Source organism: Cebus imitator, unplaced genomic scaffold, assembly GCF_001604975.1.
Source record: "Cebus imitator isolate Cc_AM_T3 unplaced genomic scaffold, Cebus_imitator-1.0 Scaffold372, whole genome shotgun sequence".
In the NCBI taxonomy this organism is placed as follows: domain Eukaryota; kingdom Metazoa; phylum Chordata; class Mammalia; order Primates; family Cebidae; genus Cebus; species Cebus imitator.
Window position 1 is genome coordinate 631,077 of NW_016107687.1, and position 11,289 is coordinate 642,365.

General features: G+C 44.0%; 1 protein-coding gene across 3 annotated transcripts in view; it reads right to left on the bottom strand.

The window, feature by feature from the left end:
* Positions 1-1,356: 1,356 nt before the first annotated feature.
* RASSF3 (Ras association domain family member 3) overlaps positions 1,357-11,289 on the bottom strand; it is a 195,502-nt gene continuing 185,569 nt past the window's right edge. For all 3 annotated transcript variants that reach the window (XM_037730975.1, XM_017507307.2, XM_017507306.2), the window contains 3 exons: positions 10,336-10,573; positions 7,536-7,645; positions 1,357-4,102 (listed from right to left, as the gene is read on the bottom strand). In XM_037730975.1, coding sequence (XP_037586903.1) covers positions 3,953-4,102; positions 7,536-7,645; positions 10,336-10,573 — 498 coding nt within the window. In that variant the 3' untranslated portion in view covers positions 1,357-3,952. The remainder of the gene's footprint in view (positions 4,103-7,535; positions 7,646-10,335; positions 10,574-11,289) is intronic.

Consider the following 11,289-nt stretch of genomic DNA (forward strand, 5'->3'; position numbering starts at 1 on the left):
AAAAAAAAAAGGCCAGCCTGTAATCCCAGAACTTTGGGAGGCTGAGGTGGCTGGATCACTTGAGGTCAGGAGTTTGAGACCAGCCTGGCCAACATGGAGAAACCCCGTCTCTACTAAATATACAAACAAAAAAATTCGTTGGGTGTGGTGGTGGTGGAGGTTGCAGTGAGCCAAAATCATGCCACTACACTCCAGCCTAGGCAACAGTGAGACTCTACCTCCCCCACCCCACAAGAAAGGGATAAAAATTCCCATTCTCCATGCACCTTGGGTAGTAATCCAAGCAACCCCCAAACCTGATTCTTCTGAATATTTCAATAGAAAAGCAGAATTGTAGAGCCATAATTTTCTATCTCAATTATTTTTATTTATAGAGCAGCTATGATACTTGAAAGGTTTCTACCACCTTTTGCCAGCCTTGCTCCCATTTCATCAGCCCCTCCAGGGGGCAGTGTAGTGGTAAAAATACTCCCAACAGCAGACATAGAAGGCGAAAACCATGGCACAAAGCTGAGGTGCATGTGCCCACCCCATCATCACTGTGGGTTCCCCAGACACTCTCCATCCCATCTGTGTAAGGCAGTCACAGTGACCAAAAAAATACAAACACTAACCTTATGTTGAAGCGGTCTGTTTCATGGGTAGGAGACCTCAGGGCAAGCATGGGTGGAGGGAGAGACAGAGTTTTGCTCTTCTTGCCCAGACTGGAGTGCAACGGCGCGAACTTGGCTCACCACAACCTCCAACTCCCAAGTTCAAGTGATTTTCCTAATTCAGCCTCCCAGGTAGCTGCGATTACAGGCATGCGCCACCATGCCTGGCTAATTTTGTATTTTTAGTAGAGAAAGAGTTTCTCCATGTTGGTCAGGCTGGTCTCAAACTCCTGACCTCAGGTGATCTGCCTGCCTTGGTCTCCCAAAGTGCTGGGATTACAGGCATGAGCCACGGCGCCCAGCCTGGAGGGAGAGGATTTGTAAAGAACTGACAAGGTTCTATTTCAGTAATGGTCATGGGGTATCCATTTTATAATTATTTAAACTGTTTGCATGTTCTTATTTTTTTTCACTCTGCCTCTCCCCTCTTTTGCATGCTTTATATACTTTTAAATGTATATATTTCAATAATTAAAACAATTGTTTTAAATAAAATAGGAATATTCTGTGTGATCTTAGGGTTATTTTTCCCCAGAGGATAAGGCAAACAGAAAATGACATCTGGGAGAACAAATAACCAACCCAAACCTAGGAAAAGCTGTTGCATTCCAGCATGTGTCCCTGTGCTCTGCAAAAGCAGCTCATCCCACTCCTGTGACCTTTTTAAATCTAGCATATTATCATAAATAAGCACACACAAACATCAACTAATAATTTCAGTTTTTAATAATGGAAACAATTTTGCCATTCTATAAACAATGTTAGGGGAGAAAAATCTTCCCTACAAAAATAAACCCATCAAAATTATAAATATTATAACATTTTACTTCTGTCATTTAAAATGCTCTCCTGCAATACTACCCCCTTCATTTAACATCTTTCCTGTACCATCACATACTGAAGAGAAAACAGTATTACAGCAAAGCTTAGATAGTTTAACATAATGATTTGTACAATGATTCTTTAAAAATCTTTGGCCTTAGCGGCCTTTTTTCTTCACTTACACATTAAAAATGCGGCTGCAATTACCAGTGTTTGGGAAAAAACATCACTCTTCAAGAAACATTAACTGACAGAATTTCAATACAGTAAGTTTCCAAATTGCAATTCGTAGTGCACATGACAGTGGGTGAGGTTCTGGATAAATACAGATGAGGATGCCTAGTTAGACAGTCTACTTCAAGTAAAAAAAAAAAAAATTCACAGATACCCATCAGCTACTATTTTAGGTTCTAACAGTGTCTTAATCTGAGAAACAAATGCCTCACAAAATATAAGTTTACTGGGATGAATAAGTAAAAAACCAGGTGGCTGCTAACAATATACTCAAACCCAGGCCACAGTCTGAGCAGTAAAACCAGTATAAAAATCACAAAGGCAATCCCTGAACAATAAAGGTAAAGTGTTAGGTGACAATGTCACTAAAACCTCATCAATATACTAAAGAGAAGTTACATGCAAAATTAAACAAGATGTGCCATACATATTTTATAGCTGCTAATTCTATTTTTTTTCAACTTTCCTTAAATGCTTAGGAAGATATGATTGTCTTAATAAATTGTGTGGCACAGCATAACAACAACGTAAGTCTGCCTCCAACAAGATGGGTATTCTCTGAAAAGTCAGAAGAGCCACCAAGAGAGGAACAGAAATGCAATAAAAGGCACAGTTCACTTAGGCAAAGAACTGCAGCACCTTGGAATTTCAAAAAGAATCCATTAGGTGTCACCAAAGTGTTAACAATTCCTTGGGAATTTATAAACAAAAAATATTTAGACTAAAAATAGAATATAAGGCCCCTCTGGAACCGCTGCACACCTTTCCCTCTGTTCTCAGATTAAACTGCTGCATAAAATGAGGTTATTTAGCTTGTTTTAAGGAAGGCTTCTATTGCACCTGCAATTTCTTTGGTTGGTAATAACATGTACTTTTGTTAAAATATTTCCATAGTGAAGCCCTGTTGTGTGGTTAGCTGGGTATGGACGTTCCTCCCTTTCTTGGGGCCCTCCTACTCATAATCAAGTTGTCCTTTAGAACTAAAGATTTGGTAGGACTGGGTCTTTATTCAATAGCCCTGTTCTACATTATGTAAGAACAGATTTCAACGTAGAAAAGAAAGGGAGGGGGAGGAAAGGGAAAGGGAGGAGAGGGGAGGAGAGGGAAGGAGAGAAGGGTGGGACAGAGAAAAAGGGGAAGAAAAAGGAAAGGAGGAATAAAAGGGAAGGGAGTGATTGTCACAAAAGTGTACTTGATAAATATCCTAGCTAGCAATCAAGGGAAAAACAACCACCCCTGCCAAAATTCCATCTCAACTCTGAAAACCACCTGTGGGGGGTAAACTATACACTGTATGTAACTTAACAAGAGTTTGCGGTCACTGTCCTGCCTATGCAGAGAAGCTACACCAATGAGACCTTCCACTCCAAAGGGGCAGAGGAGCGGGTCAGTTCCAGCTGCGTGAGGCCCACGTCTGCCCAGGACAGCAGGCTCCACCTGCCCGAGTCTCCGGTCCGTCTGCTGCGGAGTTCACGGGTCCCTCTGTCTGTTCTAGCTTCTGCCTCTGGCTCTGTTCCCACATTTTACCCACCAGGAAACCAAGAGATCCTAAAATGGGTTTAACATCTCAACACTGAATGCTTTTAACTCGTTTATAAGCAACTACCCCTTTCTCCACTACACCTAACTGAAAAGCCAAGTAACGTTCCACAGCCCACAGCGCTCGCCACCACGCCACACACCTTCTCCAAACTTACGCTTTCCTCTCTGTCAACCCCCAACAAAATCCTTCACAATAAATTCCTCAGAGTTCCTAGATTCCTGTGCCTTTTGATTCACATGGATCAATTCCTCTGACGTTAAAAAAAAGACAGGTAGTTTCAAAACAGGACAAGTATTCAGAAAGATAGACTCCTAGTTAAGCTTTTTTAAAAATCATCTGCACATCCATAAGCTTAACAGCATCATCACATAATTAAAATAACTAAAAGAAAATTAAAAAAAAAAAAAAAACCCCAGAGTTCATGCTTCCAAGCACCCTCGAATGCTCCTGATGAGGCTACAGGTTCACAGCTTGCCAAGAGGTAACACTGCGGTGCTGAACAACAAGCTTGCAGAGTCCCTTACATGAGACACTAAGGTGCAGGATGCTGTGTGACCAGATTTGGGGAACAAAATCTACAGATTAAAAGGGGAGGACCCTAGCATACTGGGGCAAGACAGCAGCCCTCTGAGAACAGAGGCTCTTGGTGCTGTTCTGTAGGTCTGTCCCACATGGGGCCTCGAGGGCAGGGAGCCCTGCTTTAATCAGGCTTCCACACCTCACGGAGGGCTTCTTCCAGCTTGTGTCTGTAGGCTGTGTAGCGCCTCTTCAGGTTCTGCAGCTGCTCATCTTCTTCCTTGTCCAAGATCCGCAAGAAATTCTGGAGCTCTGGAAGGCTGAAGGCTTCCCACTGTCAGGAAACACAGAAAAACTCTAGGTGTTTAAAGCTCAGTCAGACTTAGGCACTGACCGGGAGCTCCTGGAGGTACAGCTGCCCTCTCCTCCCAGCACCATGCTGCAGAAGGTGTGGTCTGCAAGAGCTGGGGTGCTGCCAGCCTAAGGACACCATCTACTTCCCTTTCGGCTCACACCAATCACCTTCCTACCCTCTCCTTACTGTTCTTCAAGACGGTCTCCCTAAAAGCCGTAGACCTCCATATCCCTAAGTCTATTAGACACTTTCATTCCTCACCTGATTTCCCCCCAGCAGTATTAAAAACAACGCTCTTAGGCCGGGCGCGGTGGCTCAAGCCTGTAATCCCAGCACTTTGGGAGGCCGAGGCGGGTGGATCACGAGGTCAAGAGATCGAGACCATCCTGGTCAACATGGTGAAACCCCGTCTCCACTAAAACTACAAAAAATTAGCTGGGCATGGTGGCGTGTGCCTGTAATCCCAGCGACTCAGCAGGCTGAGGCAGGAGAATTGCCTGAACCCAGGAGGCGGAGGCTGCGGTGAGCCGAGATCGAGCCATTGCACTCCAGCCTGGGTAACAAGAGCGAAACTCTGTCTCAAAAAAAAAAAAAAAAAAAAAAAAAAAAAAAAACAACGCTCTTTCCATATTAACCTTGAGTCTTCATTGTAACTGACTTCTTTCTTACCTCGTGTAATCAATCGCATCACCCCCAAACAGTTCTCCACTCAGCCTGCTTTTCTCTCTCTCTACAGCCCTTTGGCGTTAGCTGCCATCATCTATTCCTGCATCACTGGGACAGCTTCTTACCTGGCCTCCTCACTCCGCTCTTAGGCTCCCCGATCTGCTCCCCAAACAGAACATCCTTTGTAAAATGCACATCTGGCCAAGACCCTCTCCTGCTCAGAACCATCCTTAGTCGCTGAGGCTAAGTCTGAAAGACTCTAAACTCTCCAGCCCCATTTCTCTCTCACTGAGCCTCACTCTCTACCCAAGTGGCATGCGTTCTACCCTTCTCCACTTTGCCTGGCTATGAACTACTAATCCTCCCCATCTCAGCTTAAACGCCACTTTCTCTAAGCAGCTTTCCACAACTTCCTCCCCTCTCTTCCCACCCGGGACTAAGTGTGTCAGAAGGCTTCAGAGAACCTGATCACAACCAAGATTTTTAAATTACAATGATTTGCTTAGTATCTATTTCACCTGCACCTCACCTACACTACAGCTGCCGTACTTCTCGCTATTTGGAGTTTATCTCTTGCCTTGAGGCTCTGAGCCTTGTCCCTAACAACACCTAGTACTTATTTAGCAGGTACAAAATAAAATCTTTTAGGCTGGGCATGCTGGCTCATGCCTATAATCCCAGCACTTTGGGATGCTGAGGCAGGAGGATCGCTTGAGCCCAGAAGTTTAAGACCAGTAGTTCGAGACCAGCCATGGCAGTATAGTGACAACCTGTCTCTACAAAAAGTTTAAAAATTAGCTGGCTGTGGTGGCACACTCCTACAGTCCCAGCTACCCGAGAAGCTGAGGTGGGAGGACTGCTTGAGCCCAGGAGTTTGAGGCTGCAGTGAGCCATTACTGCACCACTGCACTCCAGCCTAGGCGACAGTGCAAGACCCAGTTTTTTTTTAAAAGGAAAAATAAATAAATAAATTAAAAAAAAATAAAAGCAGTGAATGTCAAGGAGGGTATCTAGCATCACCTAGGAGGTTTTTTCCAAACACATCCTCTTCTCCCAAAGGGGGCCCTGGATCCTGGCTGAGAATTGCCGTCGGATGGGGTAGGGAAAAGGCTCAAGATAACCAAACACAACTGAATAGAGAAAGTAAGTAAATCCACGTGGGCTCCATGGTAGAAGAATTTCTGGAGATGAATTCAGGCTGGTTATTAAAGAAAATGAGCAACATGGAGTAGGAGAGCAAAACTTCTACATTAGAGTAATCTGCTAATTTAAAATTTTTAACATTTTATTTTTCGCTTATGTTGAAGTCTCCAAAATAAAAACATCATATAAATATCCCTCCTACCCCCTAACAGCTATGAAAAGTTTCCTCCTTCAGTTCAGTTTGCCTTAAATAACTGAGAAACGAGAATACCATACAGAGATCCAGTACAGCAGTCTAGGACGATGAAACCCACTAGAAACCCAAATGTAAAGTAAATTTCAAAACTAAAGGCCAGGTGCAGTGGCTCACACCTGTAATCCCAGCACTTTGGGAGGCTCAGGTGGGAGCATCGCTTGAGCCTAGGAGTTTGAGACCAGCTTAGGCAATGTAGCAAGAGAGCCTATCTCTAATTATAATTAAAATAAAATAAGACAACTAATAAAATTCTTGTCCAATGTAGTTCTAGTTGCTACTTAAAACACTAAGGACAAGAAAAATGAAACACTGAATAGACTATGCTAATGAGTCTGGCCTCAGCAGGCAGAGGGAATGCTGCCCAACTGCAAAGCCAAGTCAGACTTCTGCACCCCGCCTGCTCCCCAAAATGAGTCTGTATTTCTTGAAAAGCTTCAAAACACCAGAATCGAAAGAAACTTCGAAAACATCTAAAACCACTGTCTTCCTAAAACTCTCTTCACTTACATGTATACATTTCTAATTGTGACTAGAAGCCACCTTGTAAACTGTTTAGTCCCACTTAACAGATTTTAAAACTGAAGGCTAAAAGATTAGAAGATCTACCTGAGGTCAGACGCCTCATCTAACAAAGAGCAGGAAACAGTCATTTTCCTAACTTTTAACCTAGAGACCGTATTCTCAACTGCACCATGCAGGACATTTCATACCACTTCCTGTTCCAGACAGAAGACTGGGGCAGGAGCTTGGACATGCTCAAGTGTCATTTAGAGCTGACACTTGATCTGGAGGGCAGGCTCAAGTGCCTTCTTTCTTCTACTGAAATGGCTACATACAATCCTCCCTGGAGACAACATGGCAAATGATGCACATGGAAACATAATTTCTTAATCAGCTGACTGGGCGAGGGGGGAAGAAAAGATTCTAGAAAGCTAAATGTCTTCCATGGTAAAGAGATCGGATTTCCTTTTATTTCCCTTTAGAAGGGAATTAGCCTGGAGACTTTTGTTAGTAGCAAACACATGGAAAGTGTCAACTTTCAAAGTTCAGCAGGACTGGAGTATTTTGGAGGTTGGAAGGGGTGAAAATGTCTCTGGATTGGAGATCAAGTAAAAAATATTTATTTTCTCCCACCTCTGAAAATGACAGACTAATAGAAGGTAGTGAGAGATTAACATCGTAGGCTAACTTTGGGGTCATTTCTGACGATTCACAATCTCTTCCTCTCCCTGCCCTCCAACTCTCTTCACTCCCCATCCCCCACCAACAGCTAAGTCAATAGGCTACCGCAATCAAATAGGGCCAGCTGTTCTGTATAGTTTAAAGCAATAGTCAACAATAACTTACCTCTCCAATTTCATGTTCACGAAGAACAAAACTAAGTGTGTCTGTTCTGGGCCCTGCTACCAAACGCAGGTAGAGTGGATGTTCCCGGTCTGAGAGCTTGCAGGCGTAGACTGGGTAAGGAAAACAAGCAGCATGTTACAGAGTGCTCAGCCATTCCTGAGACTGCACCCCCATTCAAATCCCCTCCTCCAGGTCAAGGTAACCATCACTTTACCCCAGCCTCTAAGTCACCAATCGGCTCATCTCATTATTTAACACCAGTAGCCCACAGTAGAATGAAATCTATTCTGTTTCTCTTCAAATATAAACTGTGCCTTGATTAAGGAAGAAATTATTTTCAAGAACAAATTTTAATATGTATTAGTCCCAAAATATGCTTATGGTTAGGTCTGCTCTTCCTTTTAGAAAACAAGTACTCCCAGCAATTTAGGAGGCCGAGGCAGGCAGGAGTTTGAGACCAGCCTGACCAACATGGTGAAACCCCATCTCTACTAAAAATACAAAAAATTAAGCTGGGCATGGTGGTGGTCACCTGTAATCCCAGCTACTGGGGAGGCTAAGGCAAGAGAATTGCTTGAACCTGGGAGACAGAGGCTGCAAGGCTGCAGTAAGCCGAGATCATTCAATTGCTCTCCTGCCTGGGCAACAAGAGTAAATCTCCATCTCAAAAAATAAATTAATTTTTTTAATGGGGGAAAAAAAAGAAAACAAGGTAAGAAACCTAAAAAAGGGTCTACAACTCCTTTAAAAACAATAAAAATAGGCCAGGCATAGTGGCTCGCACCTATAATCCCAACACTTTGGAAGGCTGAGGCAGAAGGATCCCTTGAGGCCAAGAGTTCAAAACGAACCAGGGCAACATAGCAAGGCCCAGTCTCAAAAAAAAAAAAAAAAAAAAATTCTAATTAGCTGAGCATAATGGTGCCCCGCTATAGTCCTAGCTCCTCAGGAGGTTGAGGCAAGAGGATCACTTGGGCCCAAGAGTTCAAGGTTACAGTGAGCTATGATCGTGCCATTGTACTCCAGCCTAGGCAACAGAGTAAGATGCTGTCTGAAAAACAAAAACCAAGGCCGGACATGGTGGCTCACACCTGTAATTCCAGCACTTTGGGAGGCTGAGACAGGCAGATTGTCTGAGGTCAAGAGTTTGAGACCAGCCTGGCCAACATGGTGAAACCCCATCTCTACTAAAAATACAAAAATTAGCTGGGCATGGTGGTAGGCGCCTGTAATCCCAGCTACTTGGGAGGCTGAGGCAGGAGATTCGCTGGAACCCAGGAGGCAGAGGCTGCAGTGAGCCAAGATCATACCACTAGGCAACAGAGCAAGACTGTCTCAAAAAACAAACAAAAACCAAATGAAAAACAAAAATATACCATCCAAAGAACATAAAATCAGAGTTCTAGAAGCAAATCTCTCTACAGATTAATTAAGAATTAGCTATCAGAATACAAGCTCTGGTAGCTTCAAGCACAGCTGTATGTCTGATGCTAGACATTCTCTCTCTCTCTCTGTCTCTCTGTCTCTGTCTCTCTCTCTCTCTCTCTCTCTCTCTCTCTCTCTCCCCTCTCCCTCCCTCCCTCCCTGACACTGCCAATAGTGTTGAAGGATTTGCCAGCCATGGGGGTAATATTTCAACAAGTCACCATTACCTTCAGATTGTACAGCTGAAGTCTAGGTGAGCAAACAAAGAAACTGGCAGATAAAAACGCCATCGAGCCTCTCTACAGTATTTCGGCACTTCTAGAAGCACTGCATTGCAGGTGCCAATTTCCCTGTAGATATGAATTTCCCCCACACCACTAAGCTTGTGGCCACTGGAGGTAGGAACCCTGGCCTGTTCATCTTTGTATTCCATAGGGTCTAGCCCTGTGGTATGTTTTTAAAAAGATGTATGCTCAGCAATTAGCTGGGTTGCATCCTGGGTAACTGAAGAACATTACTATCATGTCCAGGTTAATACAGTTTATTCTATAGCTACATTAGGCTTTACCCAGAAAATCTAAAGAAGGCTTAAATAGTTTATTGTACACACACATACACACCCTGATTTCAAATTGGATGTAGGGATTCACTCCTCTCCACCACTGGTATCAATTTCTGGTCTCTGCCTGACCTGGAATATCTCATTCCATTTTCATTCAGTAATTTATTATTCTCTTTCTACTCCATGAATGTGGTTATGAAGTTTAGTCAGACCCTAGATCAAAATGTTATTCACTCATTTTTTGAGCCTCTGGGGTGCTGGCAGAGTACCAAAATGTCCCAATGTAATGGCAAGTGAGACAAGCTAAGGAAACAGGAGAGCCCAGGGCTGGGCCATATCTATCAGTACGCTGAAATGCACTGTGATACACAGGTGCCTCCCATCCGCAAAGTCTCAGCAAGCACACATCTGCCGAACCACTCCATGTACCAATGCACATCAAATATGGAATGTGCTACTGAAAACTTCAAGCACAGAGGCACTCTTTTGTGTCCTAAAGAAAATTAAAATCAAAGCCACTCCTCTTAACAATAAAAAACAGCCCCCACCCCATCCCCCCCAACACAAAATACTCTGTAACTGTCCATCATCTACGAATGCTTCTAAGCTCCTCAGACCCACAGCTGTCCAACTCAAAAATGTGGACAGCCAGGAAGCACTAAGTGCATGCTAAGATCACCATGGCTTCCAGCATCGGACTCCAGGCTCTGACACAATCCACATGGATGAGACCCACCAGTCCTCCCTCTGCTAATGAGAACAACAGACGGAAGTGGAAGCACAGACCATTTTCCCTTTAAGCTGGCAGCGTACCTTGGTCTTCCCTGTGACAACGCTTATAAAGTGCAAACTTGGCAGGGCTCTCAGTCACGAGAAACTTTTTGAGCAGGGCCTCGATCACTTCCCCGACAGTGTTTGTGCTGCTGATATGAAGTGTGTTCATACAGCTATTGCTACTGGGAGAGAGTTTTCCAGAGTTTGGAGAAGTCTGTGGAGGTTTGCAGAGTTCCATCTGTACTTTAATGAAGCCAGTGTAAATCCCATTTGAATTCTGAAGCAGGGAGAGAAGCACATACTTAGCTGGGTGGATGGTGGCACTTTAGGGAGGGAGAATATCAAAACAAAACCGGAAGGTGAAATGCTCCTTTGTTCTCTTCTCTTAGAGGTTTGTGGCAGAACATCACTGAAGACTGCCCCCAAGGGAATGACCTCAGAGAGCAGTTAACGCACCAGGCAAAGTGCTTCCAGAGGCAAGGTCTGCAGGGCAGATGTGGTGACTCAAGAAGCCTCCTGATGTTGTAGCTGACTGCTGGCCCCAGGCTCATGCCTCTGAAGCTACTGACAAAAGGTCAGGGCCCATTTGAGAGGCCAAACCACAAAACTTACTAAAGCTTGGGGGATATGTCTAGGCTACAGGCTCAAAGGAAACAACATCCTCAACTGATGACTATTATACACACAAAAAAGGTCACAATTAGGGCTCTGAGATACTGAAGTCAAAAATGAGGGGACAGTAAGAAAACAATCTGTTTTCATTCCTAGTGGCTATGTTCATATGCACTGAATTACCAACTTTGCTTAAACTTTTTAATGCAGCATATATGCCATCCAGCATAGGATGCATGTCAGGTCTCTTAAGCAGCACTTTAAAAACAAATTCAATCTCCTGAAGTCAGGAGGCAGAGGCTGCAGCGAGCCAAGACTGTGCCATTGTACTCTAGCCTGGGCAACAGAGAGAGACTCCATCCCCGCCCCACCCCCTACCAA